This window comes from Semicossyphus pulcher, unplaced genomic scaffold (genome assembly GCF_022749685.1).
Source record: "Semicossyphus pulcher isolate SPU_LCO1_2020_fin unplaced genomic scaffold, fSemPul1.0.p SCAF_9, whole genome shotgun sequence".
Classification (NCBI taxonomy): Eukaryota; Metazoa; Chordata; class Actinopteri; order Labriformes; family Labridae; genus Semicossyphus; species Semicossyphus pulcher.
The window spans coordinates 19193103-19219000 of NW_027211770.1; the positions used below are offsets into that span (position 1 = coordinate 19193103).

A 25898-nucleotide genomic window follows, 5' to 3' on the forward strand; every position below is an offset into this window, starting at 1 on the left:
TCCACTGTCATGTCGCTATTTTAAGAGGACCCTCGCATACTGCGGCTTTCAATATTGCTCTTGATTTATTGTATTCATGAATCCATTTGTTTCGTTTCTAAATCCAATAAGTACAATCTGAAGAAGAGGCAGCCTCTATCAAAATGTATGAGTAAATAATGTGAGGTGGTTTGCTGTCAGGGTGAGAAAATCAGGTTTTTACAGCTCTGTGTGCGGTAGCATTGACACACCACTGAAGGTCAACCAGCAGGTTCATATTGATTCATTTATGTCTCACATGAATATCCAGAATCACAGAGTGCAGCGTGTTTGACTGAGCAGCTGTGCAGTCCGTACACGTTGAATAATCTGCACCCTGATGTTGTAGTTCTCTTCACGCACCTCACGGGCGCGTTGTTCTCACTTTTTCCATTAAGCAGCCGTGATTACAGAAATTACCTCCTCTGTTTCCAGACATGATTGAATCCAGGCTGATCGATCCTCTCTCTCTCTCTGCCTGGAGATTAGTGAACGGCGCGCGGCGAGGATCGATACCGGCCGATCTAATAAAGCGGGTCGCTTACGAGGCCACCGCGGGGCTGCACACACTGTTACACCGGCAATTACCGCCTCCACCACCCCTCCCTAACTTATTTGTCCGGGCTTCACGGCTTGCCTGATTTATTAATAATAACAGTAATAAAAGAGGCAATGAACAGAGGCTTTATAATCACAGCAGAATGTAATGGCGTGTGCGATAAAAACACCGGGACACTGTGTGGAATGATGATGTTTGTGTGGAAGAAAATTATATTCTTATAAATTTACAATGTGTCTGGGGCGGACTCCCCTATGTGACTCTAACTTTGCCAAACTTACAGGGTATAAAATAAACGTAAAAATACATACTGATACATCAGAAAGCATGTCGTTGTCACAGTAGCCTAACTTTTAAGCTAATTTCTTGTTAGTTTATTGGAACTTTTTAGTTTTTTGTTTCGAGTCTCTATAATATAGCTTTATAACAGCTAGGTCCGACTGAAGATAAAAGGCATTCCATGAGTAATGAGAACAACACAGGGACTTTTCACTCTGTGTATCGCTCCGCCTCAGCCAGGTGTTCTGAGTACTGTTAATTAGCATTATGGCTGAGCGTGTATGTCTACATTAATTAAGTTGCTCCCTCTGAAACAAATGACAGACTCATATTTGACTGGTTTATGATAATTGTAATATTGCTTAATAATGATATCCTCCTCGAATATGTTACTTTGCTGATAGTGCGACTAAGTGCTCTGTTCTCTGTATATCACTGCACTAAAATGGTTTACATATGGCGACTAGCCTAACAACATGTAGCCTTCCTAAGTGCTATAAAACAACTTTACTTGAGGAGTTCTAGAGTATTTTACTTTACACATTAAAAGGAGATGTAATGGAGATATAGTGTGTTTTAATCCATTATCTGACAGCTCATTGTTAGTTACTTCTTAGTTTAAAGCTTCTGAGGAGTTTTTTGCTGTTTATGAAACAGACTGAAATTAATTCTGATAGCTCTACATGACCTAGAAAAGCAAACCAGACCATCAGCAACAAAACTGATTATTTCTATATAATTATTTTTAATGCCTGAAACTGCGAAGAAGCAATTAACTGCATGCTGCCTTTGTGAGTGATACATATGACTGTCCAAGAAAGCATGATCATATATTTTGTTAAAAACTACCACTTAAGCAAGTACTGGACAAAATCGGAGAAGAGATAAGAGGTACGGCTTTGTCCACAGGGGGCGCCAAAATCAACACAAACCCAAACACAAAAGTTCCTCACAGTAGCCTTAATATTTTACCTAAAATAACATTTAAAAAACAAAATATTATAAATATATTCAAGATTAAACCAGTGGTACCTAATTTTCCTCACTTGTGAACATTAGAAATTAGAGTCTGGTTTGGGCCCTTGCTCAAATGTTTAATGTCTTTGAGCTCAGAATCAGAAACACTTTATTAATCCCTGGGGGTAAAATAAGAGACATTCTGTTGGCAGTTATTCCTAAAGCGCAATTTACCCTCTTAACAGGATGTACAGGGCCAAAAGAGGTAGAACAACTAAATATTTCACTTTAAAAAAGCAAACATAAGAGACGTCTTCGTGTTTAAAACAGATTTTTGCAGCAGTTTTTTCCTGCATCCTACCTGAGAATAGGCCATAAAAGTACGATGCAGTAAAAGATCTGAGTACCTCTCCCACTCCTGCATTGCCGTCACCGCGAGCATGCCTCGAATGCTAAATTGACGCTGACATTTGTATGATAGCTTCCTAAAGTGTGTTACCTTTGTCCCTTCTGCTCTGCGTCTCCCACAGTTTCATCTTCATCCTCTTTCAGTTGTCACTCCATCACTCTCACTTGCCTGTTTCATCCTTCATGTCTGTTTGTGCTTCACTACTGTATCCACCTACTTTATCTACTGTAGTCACAGCTTCCTTCCTCACTGCTTTTATAACTCTGGAGTTTTTGTTCAGTCGTTCTTAGGATGGTTTGATTTTCATCGGAAGACTGAATCAGAGAAACATCTGGGGTGACATGTTGGGAGGATATGGGTGTTGACGAGGGGCCTGAAAGTATCCGGACTGAAATAAAACAAAACATTCTTGTAATTCTGACGCAGCAACTTTTGCATCAAGTAGAACACGCAGGAATTGAGAAAAGGTGGATGTTTTTCTCCTCCTGTGCATATTTAAGCTTAATTGCCCCTCCAAAGACAGATTTTCTGCTGGAGGTATGATCACAGCCGCCTCTTAAGGTGATGCGAGGATAAGAAGAGTCACCGCCTCTGTATTAGACCCATAATTCTTTGCTTCTCTGCTGATTCACTCCAGTGTTTCTCCTCCAATCCCCCAGGTGGGACTGTGAGGTTTTACCGAACAGACCTGAGTGTGTGAAATGGACTCAGCGTGACTTAAGATCACTGTTACCCCCTTTGTAGACAAAGCACATGACGAGCTTTGATATCAGACTGAACTATCCCTTTCAGACTGTGATGCTTTTTCTTCTTAAGGCATATGTTCCTAATCCAATTCCTCAGCACTTCCTGCAGTGTAAAACGAGACTTGAAGCAGCATGAGACAGCAATTCAGGCGAAGTCCTGGGAGATGCTTAACGCAGACGATGAATAGACACCGCGTTGTCAGAGAGCATCAGGAGAGAAGTGGAGACCTTTTGAGTCTATGCAAATTACAAACCCATCTGCGTGTAAAGCCAATCGACCAGAACACGGGAAATAGGATGTTCAGTATCAAAGTGTCGCACATTAAAAGTGGATGAAAGTAAGAGAGAAAGAGGAGAGGAGGCGTCTTTGCTTGCTGTCATGTGAAGTGTGACTGACTTTTGCTCGTTTGTGTCTGGTTCTGGAGCGTTCAAATAAAAGCCAGGCTCATAATCCGGAGTTTGTCACAGCTCGCAGTCCGGTACACACAACCAGGACCCCCCGCTCGCAGACGCACACATGGGATGCATTCAGAGAGCGCCTTTTCACACAGCCCGGGCTCGCTTTAATATAAAGAGGGCCAGGGTCTGTGAAGCTTCAAGCAGCACGCTGAAAAGTGATGAGGAAAGAAGAATCCACTCAGACTGACTCAACTGGAGCTCATTTGCACTCAACAGCCATAACTTAAACATGGTGCAGGCTGTTAGAGAGATGAGAGGTGTTCGACACTAGAAAGGCCCGGCCAATGTCAACTGGTTCCTGCTTTTAGAGATTAGGACGCTTTTACAAGGCAAATTATTTGTGTGAATCTATGTGAAATATCCCAAATCAGGCATGGAAGTGATATTTATGTTTACCTCTTTCAGATGACTTCCTGTTTATCTTATTTTTTAGTATTTAAAGTTTGTGCTCACAATGATTTTCAGAGTGTCATTGGGTTGGATTATCATATAAATGTGAAATAAATAGCTTTGACTGAGGCAAAAAAGTAGGTTCTGTAGGTTGTGTTCTTACTTGAGCTGAAGACCAAAACATGTAATGTCATTTTTTTCCTTCCTACTTAGAATCTGGTCCGTCTCAAAATGTACCACTGTTTGTGTGACACATTGGAAGTGCCGTCTTTAATCAATCAATTAATCAGTTTTTATTTATTAAGCGCCAATAACCAGTTACCTCAAGAAAAAGTTAGGGCGACTGTCGCTCAGTGGTCAATCGGAAAGGTTGGTGGTTCGATACCTGACTGCTGCAGTCACATGTCGAAGTGTCCTTGGTTAAGTCACTGAACCCCAAATTGCTCCTGGTGGCATAGCCATCGATGTGAATGTGAAGACTGATTGACAGTTGGGCACGTAACGTAGCAGCCTCTGCCATCAGTGTGTGAATAGATGAATGTGACATAGTACTTAGCAACATTTGGCAATAAGAAAAACTTGTTCTTGTAACAACAACAACAACAACAACAACAACGACAAGAGATAATACATACTAATGGTTAGTGTCAATAATAATTGTACAAATGTGTAATATTAGCAATAACAGCAAAGTAATGATGAAAGACTGATAATAATAATAATTGTAACAGTTGAAGTCAACAGGTCTGTTGTTACCATTAGCAACTATAATGTTGATAATATAGGGAAGACTGATAATATGAATTATAGCAGTCGGATTCGAGCAGCTTTAGGATTAACATTAACAATTATAATAATGATAATAAAAGGCTGATATTAAGTCTTTGTGAGCATACATTAATGATAGACATTCATACTGGCTTTCTGATACAGAGGCATGCTGCTGCCAACCCACCAAAATGATAAAAAAAGGATCTGTGTCTTATAGAATATAGTGCATTAAATAAATAAAAACAACTGCAAAATCTCACCATGTTTCACCACAAGCATGAAGAAGATCTTAATCAAATTGATTTTTTTTTATAAAGTTATATTTTTTTCAGTAAGTTATCACCTGGTAACATCCATCCGTCCATCCATCCATCCATATCTATACCGCTTATCCTGTTCAGAGTAGCGGGGGAGCTGGAGCCTATCCCAGCTGTCATTGGGCGAGAGGCGGGGTTCACCCTGGACTGATCAATCACAGGGCTGACACAGAGAGCTCACACTCACCTATGGGCAATGAACCTAACCAGCATGTCTTTTGACTGTGGGAGGAAGCCGGAGTACCTGAAGGGGACCCATGCATGCACGAGGAGAACATGCAAACTCCACACAGAAAGGCCCACTCTGTCCGAATAGGGATTCGAACCAGGAACCTTCTTGCTGTGTGCAACAGCGCTAACCACTGCACCACTGTGCAACCACCTGGTAACATGATAACGTCAATTTAGAAACATGACTACAAACTACTCAGGAATGTAACTGTTTTTAACCGTACTCTGCTTTCTCTACTTGTTCAATTTCTGGTTACTTATAATTTCTAATATTTCTATTTTGTTTGTTTATAGTTACTTATTATTGAATTCTTTGTTGTTGTTGTTGTTTTTTGTTTATTCTGTTTTAATTGAACTCTTGATGTCATTGAAAATGCCCTTTCTCGAGATTAAATAAAATTTGAATGAATAAATGAAAAGTTTCTCGCTTTAACAAGATAAATGAAAACATTCTGTTTGGTGTCATAACATAAAAATATGATGAAATAAAATTTTGACGTGAAAAACATCTTTTTAGGACAATAAACTTTTGAAATTATAATATAAAACATTTTTTATTTTATTTTACTGAGTGGCAGCACAACGCCTCCGTAATCTGACACCTATAAATGAGTAAGATACCACAAGCAGATGCAAAGACTTTATTTAGAACAAACAAACTCTGCTTACACTCGAAGAGGAAATAAAAGCCCAGACTATTTTATTTATTACCTTGAAATTAAATAGCACACCGATTCATCAAGGCTAAAATATGATTCAACGATAATCCTCCGAGGTTTCCACCGCCAAACGTCTCGGGCACAAACAAACATTAAGCAGCACGTGGAGCCTGCTTTGAAACCATGTGTGTTTTTCTTCTCCTAGCAGGAAGCTCATTGTAAATGATGCCGTAAATTACAACACAGTGTATAAAAAAAGTCAAACCGAGTTTTAAAGAGGAACAGATTGCTCCAAAGGCTGGGGGTGTGGTGATGTGGCTTCTTCGGTAATGAATGTCTAAATGCAAATGTGTTGTTTTGATGGAGTCAGCCATTCAGAAGGAGATGTTCATTAAAATCTACAACTTGATGAATGAGTCGAAATATGCGATTTTGTAGGTGAGTTTTGGCGGTTGAATATAGCCTTAATAGCCCGACTGCAGCTGTGTTATCTCTGTGTGAATGTGAGGTTACTGTGGTTTAACTATTGACCAGCTGTGAGGGACATTGGAAATTCTCCTCGCTGCAGAAAGCAAGTGAAGTAAAACGTCCCCGAATAAATAAGGAGGATCTTCTTCTTGTTCTGAATCTAAAGTCATTTAAGTTAAGAGGGTCTGCTTGATGTAACCCACTTCACAGATTTAGCATCTTAAGTCAGATTTCCACTCTCCACATGAAGGGTCAGATATTCAATCTGCAGTTTATTCTGTATGGGATTATAAAGTGGTGAAAAAGTAGACGCAATATGTGCAAGAGATGACTTGAACATCGCCCTTTGTCTTGGTGATACGTCTTCTGTGGGACTTTATGATACTGCACACACAGCTGAGAAGCTACTTTGAGAAGTAAATAACACCCAGTTCTGCGACTTCTTCATGCTGAAACACGCCTTGTGTTATGTCCAGAGCTGCACTATGGTGAGGTCAGGACAAACTGACCAATCCAACTGTGATTCAATCCCATCTCATTGGCTCAGTCTGCCTGTAAACCCAAATCTTGGAGGAGACATAACTCCCTTTAAAATATACACAGCGTCCTTACAAGATTGGGAGATGTTCAAGGCACAGCTTCACAATCCTTGTAATTTTTCGGGTACAAAAATGTACCAGATGAAGGTTTCCAAGCACAGGATGCCAACAGAAAGCCTCCTTGGCCTTTTCTGACTACCCTGCCCAGAGGAGATGAAGTGCTTGTATTCTAACAGCTGCTGTGACGTCACAAAAATAGAAATAGCTACCTAAAAGAAAAAATAATTCAGAATTTAAAACACATTTTTCCTAAAGTACCTCTTCAAGTTGAAGCATTTGTTTTGTTACATTGTAGGGTGGGACGCCCTCTCAGCTCACCTCAGATCACCTTGGTTCTGAAATATGTGAAAAATGCACCGGTCAGGATTCTCAACAAGATTGTCGCTACTTGGTCAAGGTGTTGATTACACGCTGAGGAACTCTTAAGCGTGAAAAAACATCCCTTCAAAATTCAGGGCGAGGCTTGAGGAGCATGTGTCCAAGACCTCCACTTCCTGCTGGATGCTGAAAGACAAACACGTGACCCTGAGATGATTTAGCAGGTAATTTTTAAAAGATGGATATGTTGACGTATGAAGAGGCCCTTTAAAATCTGCCTTTTTTCATGTAATAATACAACCATATACTCCTTATTGGCTTCTATTAATAGCCAGAGTTTTGTATTTCATCACAGGTAATCTGAGCCTTAAATATTCTTCAAAGGTCCAATTAGATATGAGCCAAGTTGAACCTGCTGTTGAAATATGATTCAGTGTAATTACAGCGTCGCTGGTGGAAAAGGAGAGCTGCAATATGGATTTATAATGAGGCTTTTATTTTGCAAGCAGATAGTTAAAAACTAAATTCGTCGTCCCAGAAATTGTTTATGATCGCAGTCGCCCCAGAAAACCTAAGAGGACGCTTTGACGTGGGATTTTTACGATCTTCTAAATTTATATAATATGGCAACATCCGTCCATAATTATGAAGTTTATTTTGGAGGGCGCGTTCAGTTCCAGCTTTGAAACACAGAGACAGCTCAAAACATCAACATTAAGTAAGAAGAAAGTCTAAAAAATAAGATTTTGCTGGTGTTTTTGTTGAGGCATGTCCTGTCTGGAATCAAACATAAAAAGCTTGTTATCACACGGTTACATGAAAGCTTTGGTTTGTGCATGCTTTAGCTGGAATAAACAGCTGAACGCTCACTTTGCCGCCGCACTCTCTGCTTATTTCAGTGCGCTTACTTCATCTTTCACAATGCCAAAAGAATGAGAACACAAGCTTTGGATATTTCCACATGAAGGTCAAAATCAAAGGCGCTTCCTAACATGCCTCCACAGTGACAAACATGTCATCAGGAAGGATCATAAACCATGAAATAGCAGCATTAGCCCCATTATGCAGGAAATTGCCTCCCTGGCTTCAGAGGGCTCTACATTACAGCCTACAGAGATGGGAATGCATTTACAGCTAGTTTTGATGTACACTTCTATATGGAAAATAAAAACATCTGCTCGTGCTCTGTATTCAAAATAAAAACAGTTACTAGCTCAGGGTCGATGTATTGGCAATAATGCTTCAGGGTCTATTTATACTGCAGAGGGGTCTATTGGGTATCTGATAGATAAAAACTCAATATGCCACCAGGTTACTCACATTACAGCTGCCTCTGACACCACAAGGTCATTTAAAGTCCCTTAAGTGTCCTTATCTCCACACTCCTGTGTATTACACTGCATGTGTGTGCGTCACCGAGACCTGCGGTTACATAAAAACATCAATACCTTGATAAGTTAAATGAAGATCGACTCGATGCGTTCAAATGCAATCATATTTATTTCGTTGTCTCGCCGCGTAAAAAAGGCTCAGATTGCAGGAGGCTCTTCACAGAAGAAGCGACATTCTTCACTAAAATGTGAAAGCAGGACACACGCACATAAAGAAATCAACGACTAGTTAGACATGATTGGAAACAATTCTACATCACTGAAATTATTTAACAAATAAACATTGGTTTTATCAACATTTTAGGAATGAACATAAAAAAAACATCAGCATGACAGGTGTGATTTACAGCACGACATCTCTCAGGAACATAATTATTAAGTGCTCACAATGTAGTTTTTTTTTTGGCAGAATAAATTGTGTTAAATTATCTGAAGTCACTCAAATATTGTGGGGAATGATTATGTAATTTTATAAATATATAATCATTTAATTTCAAGGAAAAATATTCACAAACTCTGATTTACATTTTACAAAATCAGGAAATTAAATGAGTTGATCATTTCTTTATTATATTTTTATTAAATGTAATTAAAGTGATTTTTTAAAATAATTAATTGGCAATAAAATGAAATTAATTCCACCATCAAATTATTTAACGTGTGAAACTACACCGCAGCAGAACAAAGGGAAAATAAACCAGAAAACACATGAAAATCAGGAATGTTGATCGATGTTTGTGTTTGTAAAAAATCACTTTTTATCAGACGTTTGCACTTAAATACAAAACTCACTAAAACATTGAATCATGTAGTTAATTCCTCTTAATTTGTAGAATATATTAACTAAGTAAAACCTAAAATCAATAAAAAAACAAAACAACAAAAAGGTACAAAAAAAGCTTGTGTGCATATAAACACATCTGGTTTATGGAACATTCAGCCTCCTCAGTGGTCCGCAGTGGAGCGAGACGAGCTCTCCGTTTACCCATAAACCCCTCTGTTCTGTGCTTCAGTCTGAAGCAGAGTGAGAAGAGGCGAGGCAGAACAAACAGCGGGGGTCCAATCAGAGAGGACGAACTCAGTCCAAGGTCCCGTTACTACCACACAGCACCAGAATCTAGTGTCCAGTTTCCAGCCCAGTCCAACACCAGTTAAACCAGTTCAATCCCAGTAGGGGGCGCAGCAGCCCTGCCTGACTTTTCCAGAATATTCCACATGTCCTTCCAAAATGCCAAAATGTTCTACGTTACAGAAGTTTAGCACGTTTATCTTAAAGAGATGCAAATGAGGGTGTTAAAGATGTGTCAGATATTTATGTCTCTGCCTCAGTGAACAGAAGAGTGAATGATTGACCTTCGGCCTGAGCCAATCAGAACAGCCGTGTGAGTTTATTTGGCCACTTTTAAACAAAAAGACAAAAACACAATACGTAGAAAAAGAAGAAAAAGGGATGAAAAAGAGAGAAAAATGAGTCCTGACAGGCTCCTCTGGCATCAGACTGGGATATGAGTAGCTCTAGCTCTACAACATCTGGGAGAGGAAAATAACAAGTAATGAATCACTGTGATGCGACATGCCAGTCCCTGAGTCACTGTGGTCCCGTTCTGCCCAAACACCTGATTCTTCCTGGAATTTCGCTGGTAAACAGCCACAGGGTCACGCTGATGTGTGTCATTAGCAATAGCTTAGCATAGATTCGTTGCGTCATTCACTGTCTGAGCGGTGATTGCGTGGTGTACTCTGAGTAGTGTCTCCCCGTCCGACGGAGGACAGGTGCGAGGTCAGAGGCGGTGAGGGAGGTCGAGGAGGTCAGGTGATCAGCAGGAGGAGGAGGAGGAGGAGGAGGAGGAGAGGAGGTGAGGCTGTCTTCAGTGAGGAGACACTTCTTGTAGGTGAAGTTTCTGAGGAGAGAAAGCAACTTTAAGGGAGAATCAAAAAATACGCTATGGCTGAAAGTGTGTGGTCGCTGTTTTGGACCAGATTTCTTTGGTTTGGGCTCAGCGCCTTTAATTCGAACAATCCTACAGCTGCAACATAAAGCTGCCAGCTCCTCCGCCCAGCCAGTCGCAGCAGATGGTTGTCCACCAATGAGGGTGGTTCTGCTCGAGGTTTCTGCCTTTTAAAAGGATGTATTTTTCTGGCCACTGTTGCCAAGTGTCTGCTCATCGGTGGTTTAACATAGGTCTGTCTTTTTTAGTTTTTTTTTTAAACGATTATTTTTTGGCTTTTGCCTTCATTTATAGGACAGCTGAAGAGAGACAGGAAACATGGGGAGTAGAGAGTGGGGGATGACGTGCACCAAATGATCAGCAGACTAGGAGTCGAACCTGCGACTGTGTCGCCTCTGTACACGTGGCACCTGCTCTACCAACTGAGCAAAACCAGCACCACAACTCTTTGTCTTCTACATATGTAGGTGTGACGTGTACCCGGTGTCCAAATAGTTTTCGTAAATGAAGAGAAGCCTGCACACTTACTTAATGGCACTAAAAGTTTCATACGCTAATCACAATGTTTCAACGCAATTGTCTTCTTCAGGTGACAGCTCCAGTAGCTATCACTCATATAGAAGTATGACACGTGCTCTGAGGTATAGTTCCGGTAACTATCACCTGAAGACGCTAAGATTAGCCTATGAAACTTTATGTGGCGTTGAGTGAGCGTGCGGGCTTTTCTCCTTCTCCTTGCTGCTGCATTTTGGTACATGCTGCTCGTATAACAACCCTTCTTCATTGTCCAAATGCCTTTTGCCATTTTGCCACTTTTTTCTCTATAAAATTGGCTGTTTATGTCCATTTTAGCCTTTATTGATAGGACAGCTGAAGAGAGACAGGAAATATTGGGAGAAGAGCGTGGGGGTGGGAGTCGAACCTGCGGCCGCTGCGTTGAGGACTGTAGCCTCTGTATGAAGGCCGCCTGCTGTAACCTCTGAGCTAAACCAGCGCCCCGATATGGCGTCCTTTTTATGTTTTCATACAGATAATGTGCCAAATTCTTACTTTATATGCATCGACAGCTATAATACATGAAAAACAGCCACATTTGAACTTGAGACAGACAGAAAAACACATTACACATGCTGTTGTATTTATGTAAACCGTAGCGTGCTTGCGAATAAATCACCTCACCTTGTATTTGTTTTGAACCCTCCGACGCTGCAATAGGAGAGAGAGCAGAGAGAAGACTTAGATAAAGTTGAGGCAGAGAAACAAGTTGCTGATTAGTCATTTCTGCATGCTTAACTTTCTCATAAAGCCACGGCTCTGTGGAACAAAAGAAGCAAGAAACAGACAAATGACCAGGGGGAGGTATTTACCATTACTCAAAGCCTAACGCCATGAAAAATGAGGACTGACTAGCTGTGCAACCCTAAATATGTCCCCTATGCAAATTCTCTTAAAGGTCGGATAAAAAAAGAGCTTGAGAAGCACGGCAACAGGAAAAGATAGTGTTATGGAAATTAGGAGGAGTAAGAATGATGGAGATTATACAGAGGGGATACAGGAAATGAAAAAGAAGGGGGGAAAACACAGGGGAAAATTCAAAACGACAGAGCGAAACCAAGAAGTGGACAGAAGATGAAAGGAAGAGTGGCGGAGACCCGAGTGAGAAAGTTTGGTGGGAGGAAAAAAAAAAGAAAAGAAGGTTGGAAAAGATTGAAACAAGGTCAGACGAGAGAGAAAAGGGAGGGAGAGAGAGAGGGAGAGACGGGATAGGGGGGTGTTTGTGTCTGGGCGTCACTTTCTCAGCAGGGGGCGGGCTAAAAGGAAATAATGGAGGGAAGGATGGAGGGATGGGGAAGGCTGGGAGAGAGGAGACGTGGAGCAGGACATAAAAAAAAAAATTCAGGTGAGACTAAAAAGCGGAAACAGGGATGAGGCTGCACAATCGCAGCTGTTATTACATCGACTTACGGCCTTGAAGCCACCTCTGACACAACCCCAAACACACACACACACACACACACATGAAGACAAAGTGTGTATTGATGTCTCCGGGAAAACTACCACCTATCCACATCCCGCAGCGATTGACTGAGATTACGGGAGAGGAAATGGGACACTCCGAGCTCATCTGTTGCGGAGTCGCACAGAGGGAGAAAGGATTTATTAAATGAGGGCTTAGTGAGGAAACACGGCGTTTGCCTGTAAGATCCATCTTGTACCTACAGGTCTGAGCTGCAACATGTCGCTGCGACAGACAGACTAAATTACTCCCAGGATCTGTACAACTAACGACCATCGAGGGGTTAACGAAGCATTAAATAGCACGCTGGGTCCGGGCCTCTCTCTCAGCGGCTGTGTGTGCGTGTGTGAGGCTGTAATTGTGATTGTTTGAGGGGAAAATCAAAGCAAACAGGAAAGAATAAAAGGTAGTGAAGCCGTACCTGCAGAAGACGGGAGAAAAAGTCCTGCTGGGTTCATTTTTAATGAAATATTTCCTATTAAAAAATGTTGCATTTGTTCACACAGCTCATGTTTTAGTGCAATTTAATGGCACATGAATATTCATGAATGAGCCATCCTGTTTGGTTTAAATCGTTTTATTTGGAAAAAAAACATAAAATGTGAATAACACTGTCAACTTAGTGTTTTAAATTAATTTACAAAACTTTTTAAATGATTTATTTAAGATTTAAAGGAGTTTTTTTTGTTTTATCGCTTGAACGTGTTTAAATAAGTACGTTTTTTATTGTGGAAATTTTGGAAGCTGCAAACAAAGTAATAAAACGAATTTTCTTATTACGAAAACTGAAAAATTATGCTTCACTTTTCTTACTGACTTTGGTAAACGATAAACACTTAACCCGACTGGAATAATGAGCGTGTGTGTAACTCCGAGCCGCGCTTCCAAACTAAAACTGCACTCTGCCGAAATGCCTCGTGATTACCCGTCTGTGTGTGATTTGTGTGTTTTGATCCGGCTTTAATCACATCATTCGTGCAACAAACGGAACACTGAGGACACCAGTTCGTGTCAGAGTCATAATTTTGGTCATGGCGAGCGCCCGCCACAAAATGGCGCCCATGGTGGTGTGACTGTAAAAAACAGTGGTGTGTCTGCACTGCAGTCAGAAAACGTGCAGCATGTGTGACTGTACACGCACAACCATGGCTAAATGTGTGAGTGTGTGTGCGTGCGTGCGCGTGTTAGTGTATGTGTGTGTGCGTATCCAGTCGGCAGAACGCCCCACTGCAGAGACTGACACTGTTCCACCATCCCACCTCTTCACTCTTCACGCCGCCATTTTACACGAGCAGGAGCTAACGCTAACCCGCCCTGACTGTTAGCACTACAATGAAAGGTGAAACAAAAACGGCGAAGGTGACAAAAAAACGAACGAAAGATGCAAATTGGCCCAAGCAGTTAAAGTAAAATTTGCAGTGTCGAGTTCGAGAGAGGTTTTGGGAGGCGGTGTGTGTGTGTGCCTTCCAGTTTTGTCCTTGTGTGTGTCGAGTTCAGAGGGTACAAAGGTATTTGGGTGAGGGCGGAGGGGGTAAAGGAGAGCAGCGATGTAAGAAATTTCACAAAAAAAAAAGGGAAAATAGCAGGAAAAAAAGAAAGAAACTGGGGGAAATGGTGAAGCTCTGCAAACTGAAATGAATGCAATGGACTGCTCACAGCGGGAGGACGACAGAAAGGAGGGAAGAGAGACGGAGAGAGGAAGGGAATCAATTAGAGAGAGAGGGAAGTCGCTCTGTAATGGTTTCTCACAGTGGGACGGCTGCAAAAGAGAAAAGGCAGAGAGGCAGAGCGACAAGGAGAACGAGTGAGATAAACACAACAGGAGGAGTTTTTGAGGAGAGGTTGCAGCAGGAAAAAAAAAAAAGAGAAAAAAAGGAAAAGGTAAGTATGGAGTGAGAGGCGAAGCGAGACGGTGAAAGATGCACAGAGGGCTGCAGGCAGGGCGCCCGAGATTTCACATGACACCAGTCTGCTGATGCCAATTCAAAGCCTTGTTTTCTGATGCAACACCTTTCTGCTAAGCTCTGTCTCTGGCATGATTCTCCACAGCGGTGCGTTCAAATACACATCAAATCATTACGGAAAAAACGGAACCACAACCTGGGAAACCAAAACACGCTTTCCTGTGCTTCAAGGATGGCAAAACAAGCCGAAAACACACACAAACACACTCGCAGGATGTCATTAGGAGCTTCCTGCGTCACTGAATCTGTCCTGCCTGGCGTGTTTATGTTCTCAGGTTAAATTAAGGCGATAAACACACATTTTCACACACTGGAGAGGAGACCGAGGGACTGGTGAGTGGTGGCTGACCTTGGAGCAATGACAGCGTACCTGACGGACCACTCTCACTGTCACCACTCTGTCCTTCAGACCAGTGTGAGATGTGTGTGTGTGTGTGTGCTGGTAATTAATTCAAAGAGGTACAGCAGGGCATCCCCTCATGGAACTACTTTTTCATCACATGGGCTTCTTCTGGGGGAAAAAAGCAAGTTTGGGGCAGGAGGTGCACGGTTTGAAGTTGAGACAAGAGAGGAGATGTAGCTGAAGGACAAGAGAGGCTGCCATAACCGAGGGCCACACACACACACGCACACTGGCCTTGCTGCCATGCTACCTGTCAGATAAAAGGCAACCTGAGCAGGAAGGAACCAAAGAGAATGTGAGGTGTTACCACGGGGAACAACACAACAACAGCTGTGGTAAACCGCCACTAATGGACAGCCAAAGAGAGAAAGAGAGCGAGGAAGACCCTCCAACTCTCCTTCATCTCCTCTCTCATCCATCTCGTCCGCCCGCTTCTCTCTGCGGCCTCGTGTACCCTCATCCCGCCGCACTCGCCGCACAGCATGCGCACGACAGAGATGAAGCAGAGCGGAGGAACACGGGAGAGAGGAATTAACCGTATTGTAGATATGGAGATGCAACAAAGGAGATAGAGGAGACACAGGGAAGGTGGAGGAGTCAAGAGGAGGTGGGGAGGGGGGGGAGTGTAAGAGTACTGCCGTGGATGGCGCCTAGATTAGTTTTGCTCCAGTAGCGAAAGATCATAAAAAATGAGGAAGGGAGGAGAGAGCTGAGGAGACAGAGAGAAGGGGAGGATTAGTGCCACTTCAGGAATGACAGAAGAAGAGAAAGAGAGAGAGAAAAAAAGAGCGAAGGGGGCGGGGGGTGAAAGACAAGGACAGGGAGATCCTCAAATTTAGTCGGGATTAGTTTTGGTGAAGGAACAGGATGAGAAGGAGAGAAAAAACATGAGAAAAGGAGACAGTAGATGGAAGGATGTGCGTCTTTTGTAGGTAGAAGTGTTTCTAATGTGGAGTAATGGGCTTTAACAGTAAAGTCAAGTGTGTGTGCATGTGCCTACAGTCTGGGATAATCCAGGTGATTTCACATATTTTGATTATTTCTGGCTTACACGGGCTGATCGGGGAATTCTGTCAGAAGGTCAAGACTACATTAGCATTTCCTCGCTGAGCAACTATCTGCGGTATTTCTAATTAATGACAGCAGGATAATTAACATATAAAAAAAGTCATCAGCCTTCACTGTGGTAATAACGCAGCAAATTAGTCCCCGTCTCGCACCGGAAAAGTGATGGCATTTAAGAATTCATTCGAGACGGATGGGGCTCCTTTTTTGTTCCGGTTTTTAATATTTTCTCTCCTCTCTGCACCACAAATTTAATCAAGGCGGCCATGATGGGAGGTATTCGTTAGAAAACATGTAGGAATTTAGTGAATGGGTCTCACACACACACACCTCACCACCAGTTTTCCTGGAACAAGTGTGTGTTCGTTCAGCCTGGGACGGCACGACAAGCCCCCCTGCAGATAGCACTGGGATGGGAACTGGGACAGACGTCTCAGACACGCACATGAGGTCACACACACTTGGATAAATGCACCCTCCGAAAATGTCCATAGACTCATGCATAAGCGCACAAAAACACAAAGTGCACGGAAACAAAAAAACCCTGTCATACACATAGAAATGCACACAGAGACACACACACACACACACACACACACACTCCAACAACTGTACAGGGATTCCCACAGTGACTGGGCAACATTCCCAACCGGAATGGGCAGCTCACTGGACTGGAAGACTAACATTACTCCAGGCGCACTCTGGATTAGATCAACGCTGGGAATTTTTCACAGTGGGACAGAGAGATGGAGAGTGGGAGAATGAGGGAGACAAGGAGGTTAAAAAAAAAGAGGAGAGAATGGAGGGAGGGGTGGTGGGAGAAGAGAGGTGTACTTTAGAGGGAACTTGTGCTTCAAAAAACCCCTCAATCCAATTGTCATAATGTCTTACATACTATGTTTTAGGTTGTTAGTAGCATGGATTTAGGGTTTCTGACAAATGTTCACTATTCTTTCCAGTGAAAATTTGGTCATATTTCAAGATAAAACAACATATTTGATAACCCCTTAGCTACCGTAAGACAACAGCTAATGTTAGCAGCCAGCTGTTAGCTAGGAAGTGGCTGAAAGCTTTATTACCATTTGATTCCAAAGATAAAATAGGAAGGGCTTCTAGCTAACTATAGCTAGCTAAGTAAAATCCTAGCTAACATTATAATCGTTTTTAAACAAATAAGTTACCAACTTACCAGTTAACATAATGTTAGCTAGCTTTAGGTTATCTAGGAAGTGCTTGAATGCTAACATTAACTGTTGACTAACTAATGAGGTGATCAAATACGTTGTTTTACAATAAAACATGGCCAGATATCCTTTCCAGATTTCAGGTACCCTGAGAATGAGGGAGACAAGGAAGTTAAAAAAATGAGGAGAGAATGGAGGGAGGGGTGTTGGGAGAAGAGAGGTGTATTTTAGAGGGAACTTGTGCTTCAAAAAACCTCAATCCAATTGTTATAATATCATACTGCTGTGTTTCAGGTTGTTCGTAGCATGGATTTAGGGTTTTTGACTAATGTTCACTATACTGTCCAGTGAAAATTTGGTCATATTTCAAGATAAAACAACATATTTGATAACCCCTTAGCTACGCAAGACAACAGCTAATGTTAGGAGCCAGCCGTTAGCTAGGAAGTGGCTGAAAGCTTCATTACCATATGACAGTTTACAAAGAGTAAATAGGAAAGGCTTCTAGCTAACTATAGCTAGCTAGCTAAGTCCTAGCTAACATAATTAAACAAATAATTAACGCACTTACTCGTTAACGCAATGTTAGCTAGCTTTATGTTATTTAGAAAGTGCTTGAATGCTAACATTAGCTGTTGACTCGCAATGGGGTTACTTACAACCTGGAATACTGCAGTACAACATTATAACAGCATTTGAGCTTCCCACCCTGAGCATGTAGTGTAAGGAAAATGGCCGCCGTGTTAACATGGTGAATTAGGTTTAAGAGCCAACATGGAGTTGAGAGTGGAGTTAATGTAGCTGTTTGAAAAAAGTAAGTCTTATTATACAAGGTTAAAGATAATATAACAATTAAGGGGACTAGATAAATTTAGTTCCATTGGTAAAAGTGGGAGATTAGAGCGTCAAGAGTTGTTCAAAAAGAGAGCAGGAAACAGAGGGGGTAGTAGTGAGGATGAGTAGCAGCCTAAACATCATGCCACACAGCCTTGATAGTAGAGATGAGAGAGGCAGTGAAAGGAGTCTCTCGGTGTGAAAAAAGGGGGAAGCATGAAAGGAAGAACAGATGAAAAGACGAGTGTACTCACTAGACTCGCAGCACACGGTGACACGCAGCTTCATACATGGCAGAGGAGGGCCTTCATCTGTGGGCAGAGCTGGAGAGAAGAAGGAGACAGAAGGAGAAAGATTAAAAAATATGTTTCATATCTGTTAAACCCAACAAACAGCTGGTGTTCAAATGCTAACGCGTCATAAAAAAGAGAAATTTGTATCTGCAGAGTGAAATCTTTAATCTAATCTACTTTTCAGAACTCTGTTGGTACTTTAGAAGAATCTTTATGACAAGAGCACACGTTGTTTTCCTGTTTCTATCACCTCGATGCCTCATGCAACACATGATACGAGTGTAGAAAAAATGACATCATCTCCTTGTGTCACAGAGACGCACATTTTTCACACTAATCTGCACAACTAAATAAAAACAATAAAACACACAATGGAGAGTGCAGCCATAAAAGTCTGGAACTGCGCCGATATCAATACTGATCACGGCTCACATGGGAAAACCGGCAAACATCAGCTGTATTACCTGTCAGCGTAGTATTGCTTTAATAAAACAAATCTGCCCGGAAACTGCAGTTAAATGGCTTTATGTTAGAATTATTCACAAACAGCTGCTAACTCAACAGGGCCCCTCCGCACAAGCTGAGTGTATGATCGCCAGCAGTCTGTCTCACTTTGTGTCTCTAATTTCAGCTGATAAGATACGGCACAGAATAACAGTGTGCAGGGTGATAAGGCGCTATCTACGGTGGCTGAGAGAGCTCATCTCAGACGGACGACACATAACAACACAAGGAATAATCATACATGTGATACATGTCAGATAAGAAACAAATGCTGCAAATAAATGTAACAACTGAGAGGCAATTTGAGCAAAATACAAACAGTAGCAGATAGAGATATTTTGCAAGTAGTACTCTAACACTCTACGGGAAACTGGTGAACATGCCTGGACATGCGATGCAATGTTGTGAGATGAGCTAATGAGCTTTATTTCTCAGTTTGACAGAACAGATATTCACTCGAGGTTCACTTACTGCATTTCTTTTTAGCTCTGACCTCAACTTGACGTCCTCCTCCATTCAAATTGAGTTTGTTACTTTCTCCAGAATTCGACACCAGACGGCTGGTTGCACATACCATACGGGAGAAGAGGGGCCGTTTGTCTCTGCTCACCCTTAATCTGAGTTTGGGTTGAATAAATACAATCAGGATTTTCGACATGACTGGTTTGGAAGCCAATGATTGTCTAGTATGAAACGTACACAAGTGAGATGTGGGACTTGAAAACTCAAGTGACAAAAATGTCGATAAATAGAGGGTGGCCCAGAAGGACCAAACGGATTTCCATTAGAAAAAAACGTGCCGTAAATTCAGAGATTAAGGCAATGCGAAAGCAAATACAACAGGAACGTACACAAATGCATAAATGATGACATTTAAAGTTCTCCCGGGTTTCTGCTTTTTTTCAGCATTTAGCTGCTGCATTTGTTTTTGGATTTGTTTGTTTTTGACTTTGTATCATTTATGCGTTTGCACATTTTTTTATTTTTATTATTTTTATTATTTTTTTAAAATGCGGCAATTTTTCTGGATTTTTGAATTTGGTTCGTTCTGATGTTGCAGCCCGTTTGTACTAATGGAAATCTTTTGGGCCTTTGTAGCACGTTGGCCCTTGTTGGCCACCGTAAAAACATTTTTGAAAAATGTTTACATGTATTACATTTTTACATCTCTTAAAAAATACGATATTTAAGACATATTTAATCAAACTGCTATTTTCAAGTTCAACGGTTCTTTTAGTTTAAACAGTTTGACCCTATAATTGGCGTTTCCGCCTTGCGTTCGCCTTTGACTTATTGCAAGGTGTAAGGTGGACACGTTATCTGCGTTGTGAGCAACTTGTTAAGTTTTCTTTATCGCTTTGTTTTTACATAAATACTCCATACCGGTTGTCAAATTGGTTTGTTGTGAATAATTCGCTTGTAGCATCATGTTTTTTGTGTTGTCCAAGTAGTAGATATTTTGTTTGACAGATTGACCTCTTTAGGTCAATGTAACATCCCCTCCATGGTCCCATGTTTGGATCAGCTGACTGTCAGAGGAAGTGAAGGTGTTTCCTGTTTGCGAGGATCCACACTTGTTGAAGCAGTGGGCAGAGACCCAGAGACAGTGGTGTGTCAGTGTCATAGTCTGTGGGAGCCGCAGAGAAGAGCTGAGCCAACTAATGCCATTAGTGTTTCTAATACCATTGTAGTGTTCTAATGCCATTATTCAGTGTGCAGCGCCGCGGCCCGTTCAGTACACAAACCCCAGAGCCAGACATTTGGACCAACTTTACGCCTTATCTTTGATGTGGACACAACACACACAATCGCTCTGCTCCCGATGTGGCTGGACCAAAAGGGGGGCACCCATTGTTGCTTTTCTCTGAACCGGCCTGAGCGACCACAATAGCCCAGTGTGTGTTCGTGTGTGTACATACATACATGTGTGTGTTAGCGTGTGTGTAAAAGCACTCTCTCATGCCCTCACAATGCTCCATTGTGCCTCGGACCGCAACAGTAATTTATGTAAAGATTCTTTCTTTCCCTCCGTCTCATCCGTCCCTTTTGTTGCTCTCCCTTTTCTTTCACCAGATTCCGCTCATCCACCCCCCCTCCCTTCCTGTACTGTCAGACTGTGTCCATCTTTTGCTCTTTCTCTCTCTCTGTCACTCCTCCACGCTTCTCTACCTCCGTCTGCCTCTCAGCCTGCCTCTTTTTCTCTCCCTCCTTGTCGCTGTGTATTGATCTCCATTTCTTCCTCCTACACTTTGCGGGTCCCTCTGTCTCTTTGTTGTCATCCTTCCATACGATGCTTTCACTTGACTCTTTCATTCTCTGCCTTGTTTCATGTCCTCCCTCTCTTGGCTGGAGTGACACCAGGAGTTGTAAAAAGTGAGGGAAGAAAAACACAGTCAACTGATTTTACAGCCACTAAGCCATCTTCTGTCCCTCTCCCTCCCTTTTCTCCCTCCAGTGGTTTGAAATAAATGAGTGAGGGGAGAAGAGCCAAGGAGAGTGTAATGGGAAACGAGTAAAATTGTGTAACAGCCTACAGGTTTCAGAAAACATCAAATTAATGCCATTCAGCTGGAATTTATGGAACATTTTAATACTATAAGCTGCAGTTTGCCAACACTCAAAGGCTCATAAAAATACATTGGCTAAAGCTGCTCTCAACCTTTCCCACCCTTAAAATGGAGAGCTGGCTAGAAACCACATTTCCTATAACACAGGTGTGTATGCACCGAAAGATGATGAACCGAAACATCAAGGTTTTACATTTCATCGTTTTTGGCTTGTTTTACTATACTTTATATACATTTCTAACCAAAAGATTCACTCTGCAAATGTTTGTTTTGTGAATGAACAAGCGCTTGGTTTACTGTATAGCTAGAATAATTAGCTCTGAAGTAGAACGCCCAGAAGATTCATCTGCAACGACTTTGTTCAATCAATTTAAAATCATCATCAACAATATGTCCTGATGATTCTGATTATCTTAGGGTTGCATTCACACTTGACAGCTTTTGGCCGCTCGTTCGGACAGGTGAGGACACTCATTCCAACTCTTGTGTGGACCAAACCACCGGACCATGGTCCGCCACAAAAGATGGGACTGGATCCGTCTCCAGTCGAACCACGGCCCGGTTCGATTCAGGTGAGATCATAAGCGGACTTAAAGTAGGACCTCATATAGCAAGCAAACCAAAAAACAGTGCATTGAGGGTTGTTAACGGATGTTGACACCAGGCAGCAAGATAAGTAGAGGACAGACGTGGTGGAGCGACGAGGTGAGGGCCCGAATAGAAATATGGGCTGACCGAACAACTTCACACATGCTTGTGGAAACGCACAAGAACACAGAGGTGTTCAAACTGTTGAATGGCACTGATCAAACTGTGGAATTTGTTGATTAAAGCTCCTGTGGAGTTTTCCTCTGGTTATGAAACAGACTGAAATTAATTGTGATTACTCTATAAGAGCTACACAAGCAAACCAGACCATCAGCGACAAGATTGATTATTTCTATATTTTAATGCCTGAAACTGCAGGCGGGGGGTAAGTGTCAGACGAAGTGATTAACTGCACGCTGCCTTTGTTTACGTTTTGCAGGGCAAATGTTTAAGTGAGTGATACATATGACTGTTAAAGAAAGCAGGATGAGATTTCTTGTTTAAAACCACCACTTAAGCATGTACAGGACAAAACCAGCAAAGAGATCAGAGGTACGGCTTTGTCCACAGGGGGCGCCAAAATCAATACAAACCGAAAGTTCTTCACAGGAGCTTTAAATATAAGAAAAACATTATGTCCATGATTCTCTCTCTTCCCGTTATCTCTCTTTGTTTACTTCAGGGAGTTTTCCACATGGAACTTCTGACCAATCAGAAAGCAGGTAATAGCTGCCATGTGAACAGGAACCAGACTTTAGGCAACATGCAACATTGTAGCAATCTGGTCTTTGATTCGGATCAAACAAACGGACTTCAGGTGTGAAAACACTCTCAGTCTTTCACTTCAACTTTAGGGTCACCTGAGGACACAATCTGACATAACTGGATTGTTTTTCAAAGCTTGAACTTTCATTTTCACTTATTAAGTCACTTTCTTTTCATGGACTTGAGGTCCTTATTTTATGCAAAACTTTCAGACATTACGAAGTCCCAGCTTCTTTATTCTAAAGATCTGCAGACTTTTCTTTGAGGGATGTGATAAAGGAAGATCCTTCACTGGTTGGACAATAGGCTCAGTTTGAAGGTGTCCTCTTTGAACCATCTAAAGAACATTTTAATGGATCTTTTTTCATATTTTATATAAACTATAAACTATAGAAACTATATAACTATAGAGAAAATCTCTGCAATTGAATAATCAAATTATTTTGCAGCTCTTCAATGTCTAAAGCCTAAGTATCAAAAGTAGTTTCCGATCAAACCAGAACATCAAAACATATTTTATTCTAATTAAAAGGTAAATATATAAACATTCAGAATCTTGGCATCATTTGTTCCATGACTCGACACCAGAACACACACACATCCTCCACTCACAGCTGTAGTAGTAGTGTCGCCCTGGCAGGAACTCAAACCCCAGCGAGAACGGCGTGAACCTCTGGATCTTCTCAGAGAAGCGCACGGGTCCGAACGGAGCGTAGGGGGTGTTGCACTCCCACCTCTTGATGGCCCGTCTGGTCTCCACACAGCCCTGGAAGGACGCCTCTCCCACCAGGTAGAGGGCCAGCGTCTCCGGCTGCCCGTTCCCCACGGTGCCCTTGTTGAGGTAGTGCGGGCAGTAAATGTCCAGGTAGTCGTTCAGGTTCACCTGGACGGACAGATCTCCTCCTGTTAACCTGGAAGGGAGAACGACGTGGACATTAATATTTGAGGTAACGATTACACGGAGTGATACATGACTGAAGGGGAGAGAGAGGAGGTGATTAATCCCAGGCAGAGAAAGAAGACAGATGACATGTTTCCCATAATTCCTTTGCGCCTGGAGGAATGTGGATGGTTACAGAAGATGGATAGCTCATCAATATTATACAAAACAATTAGAGTGAAAGCAGGTTTTAAAGGATGTTTTAGCTTATTTAACAATGATACAAGAAGCATTTCCAGCAAGGAAAATGAACAATATGCTAATTAAGAGCACTGAGGGACTTCAGTGTGAAATGAACTCCCTCTGCTTTCCACTCTGCGACTGCACGATACAGATACACAGGCGTGTGCTAACTTATGCAGACGTGCATGCGCATGCACGATGTCTTCAGTCAAGGTTGACTGGCTTTAGGCATAACAACAACGCCGGACAAGACAGCATCATTAGAACAGAAGAGCTGCATAATGCATGCTCCTCCAGACTGCGCATTCTGACTTCCTGTCAGCAGCTGTATGAAGTGTTCGCCGTGTACGAGCTAATACGGAGGAAGAGAGGACAAGAGGAAGATGTGGGACAAAGTGAGAAATCATAAGGCTTTGAATCATAACGTCAAAGCGGGAGGGAATTAAATGATGGGAGAAACTCGTGACAAATGGAGGGAAGGAATGAGAGTGACGGAGTGACGGACCCAGCGGAAGACTGGGAGGTTATTGAGAGAGGTTAGAGCAGACAGGTGGAACTAAAAAAAATGAATGCCAAAAGTAGAGATAAAGTTGGGTGAACAGGTGAGAAAAGAAGTGGAGTAAAGAGAAGAGAAAGTAAAGCGTTTTAATTAGCGACCCCAGAGAGTCTGAGTGCAGACACACGGAGATGAGAGAACAACGGAGTGGAAGAAAGAGAGGAGACGGACTTTAATTGGTCTCCCCTTCACGTGGAGCGCAGGAGAAAAAAAAGAGAGAATGAGGGGCAGAATGCGGCTCGGGCAGAAGGTTCAGGTCCATCAGTGGGAGTCTTTATAGAGGGGTGACAGAGCGGAGGAGAGAGGAGGAAGGGAGTGCTGGGAGCCGGTGAAGGGGAACATGGGGAGGGGAGGGGAGGGTGGTGCCGGACGGACAGCGCGAGGAGTCTCAAGCTAAGGAGGCGGATACAGAGACGAGAGGAGGAGATGGAAGTGACGGAAAATGACAACAGAGGGAGATGGTGCAAAGATGGATGGAGCAATGAGGAGAGTTAAAACTGAACTAGACATCCACGCTTTCTGTTAACTTTCAACCTGAATGTGTGTGTGATTGTGTGCGTGTCTAAGTGAGATAATGGAGCAGAAAGCCAGGGAAGTGTGTGTGTGTGTGTGTGTGTCGTGGGAGAGGGGGGGGAAAGCAGGTGTGACCCTGGAGGCAGGTTTCACCAAAGCTGCTTCCTGCTCAATAGCTAGCGCGCAGAATTGGCAATCTATCAACGGGACAGGACGCCATCGATCTGGATCCCTGGCTCAGGACACACACACACACTCCTGATCAATATCCCTTCTGTGAATGTCTCTGTAAGAGTGTGTGTGTGTGTGTGTGGCCACGTCGGATAGCTCTATTACCTGCGTGCGCTAATTACAGCCGAACAAAGGCACTCGATCGTCTGGTTAAAAGAACACGAAAGCACATAAGCCAGGGTGAGCGCGTGCGCACACACAGAGAGCAGCCCGGTTACCCTGGCACTACCTGTGGTGTGCACAGAAATGTTTACTTAGGTGCACCAGCTGTGGAAGTGTGTGTGTGTGTGTGTGTGTGTGTGTGTGTGTGTGTGTGTGTGTGTATGCGTGTGTGTGTGTGTGTGTGTGTTTGTAATAATAGACGGATGCTGTATCAACATACTGCACCCCCTGCTATACGTGTCAGTCACCTCAAGCTCCCTCTCATGTCCTGTTTCTCCCTCACCCAACCCCCCAATCTGCATTCTTCTCACCCCTTTCCTCCCTCATTCCTCCTGCTCGCCCTCCTATTTCTGACTCCGCTCTATCCTACATTACCCCCCCCCCCCCCGCCCCCTTCCTCCCACAAGCCTCCAACCTTGGCCCGCGCCATATGCACGCCAGCAATTACAGAGACGGCGTGCTCTACTGATGTCAAACTGTCAGCCCTCTTTCCTTCCTCTTCCCTTTCCTTTCCTTCCTTCCTTCCCTTTTCCCTCTCTCTCTCTCTGTGGCCCTGGTAGGCTTGGGTACGCCCTAATTACACTCAGCATCCTCCCCTCCTGCCAGCCG

General features: G+C 42.6%; 1 protein-coding gene across 1 annotated transcript in view; it reads right to left on the reverse strand.

Moving 5' to 3' along the window:
- Window positions 1-8661: 8661 nt before the first annotated feature.
- LOC138584303 (ephrin-A4) overlaps window positions 8662-25898 on the reverse strand; it is a 35390-nt gene continuing 18153 nt past the window's right edge. The window contains exons 2-5 of the mRNA XM_069656500.1: window positions 23317-23615; window positions 18242-18310; window positions 11700-11726; window positions 8662-10472 (exon numbers count right to left, since the gene is read on the reverse strand). Coding sequence (XP_069512601.1) covers window positions 10381-10472; window positions 11700-11726; window positions 18242-18310; window positions 23317-23615 — 487 coding nt within the window. The 3' untranslated portion in view covers window positions 8662-10380. The remainder of the gene's footprint in view (window positions 10473-11699; window positions 11727-18241; window positions 18311-23316; window positions 23616-25898) is intronic.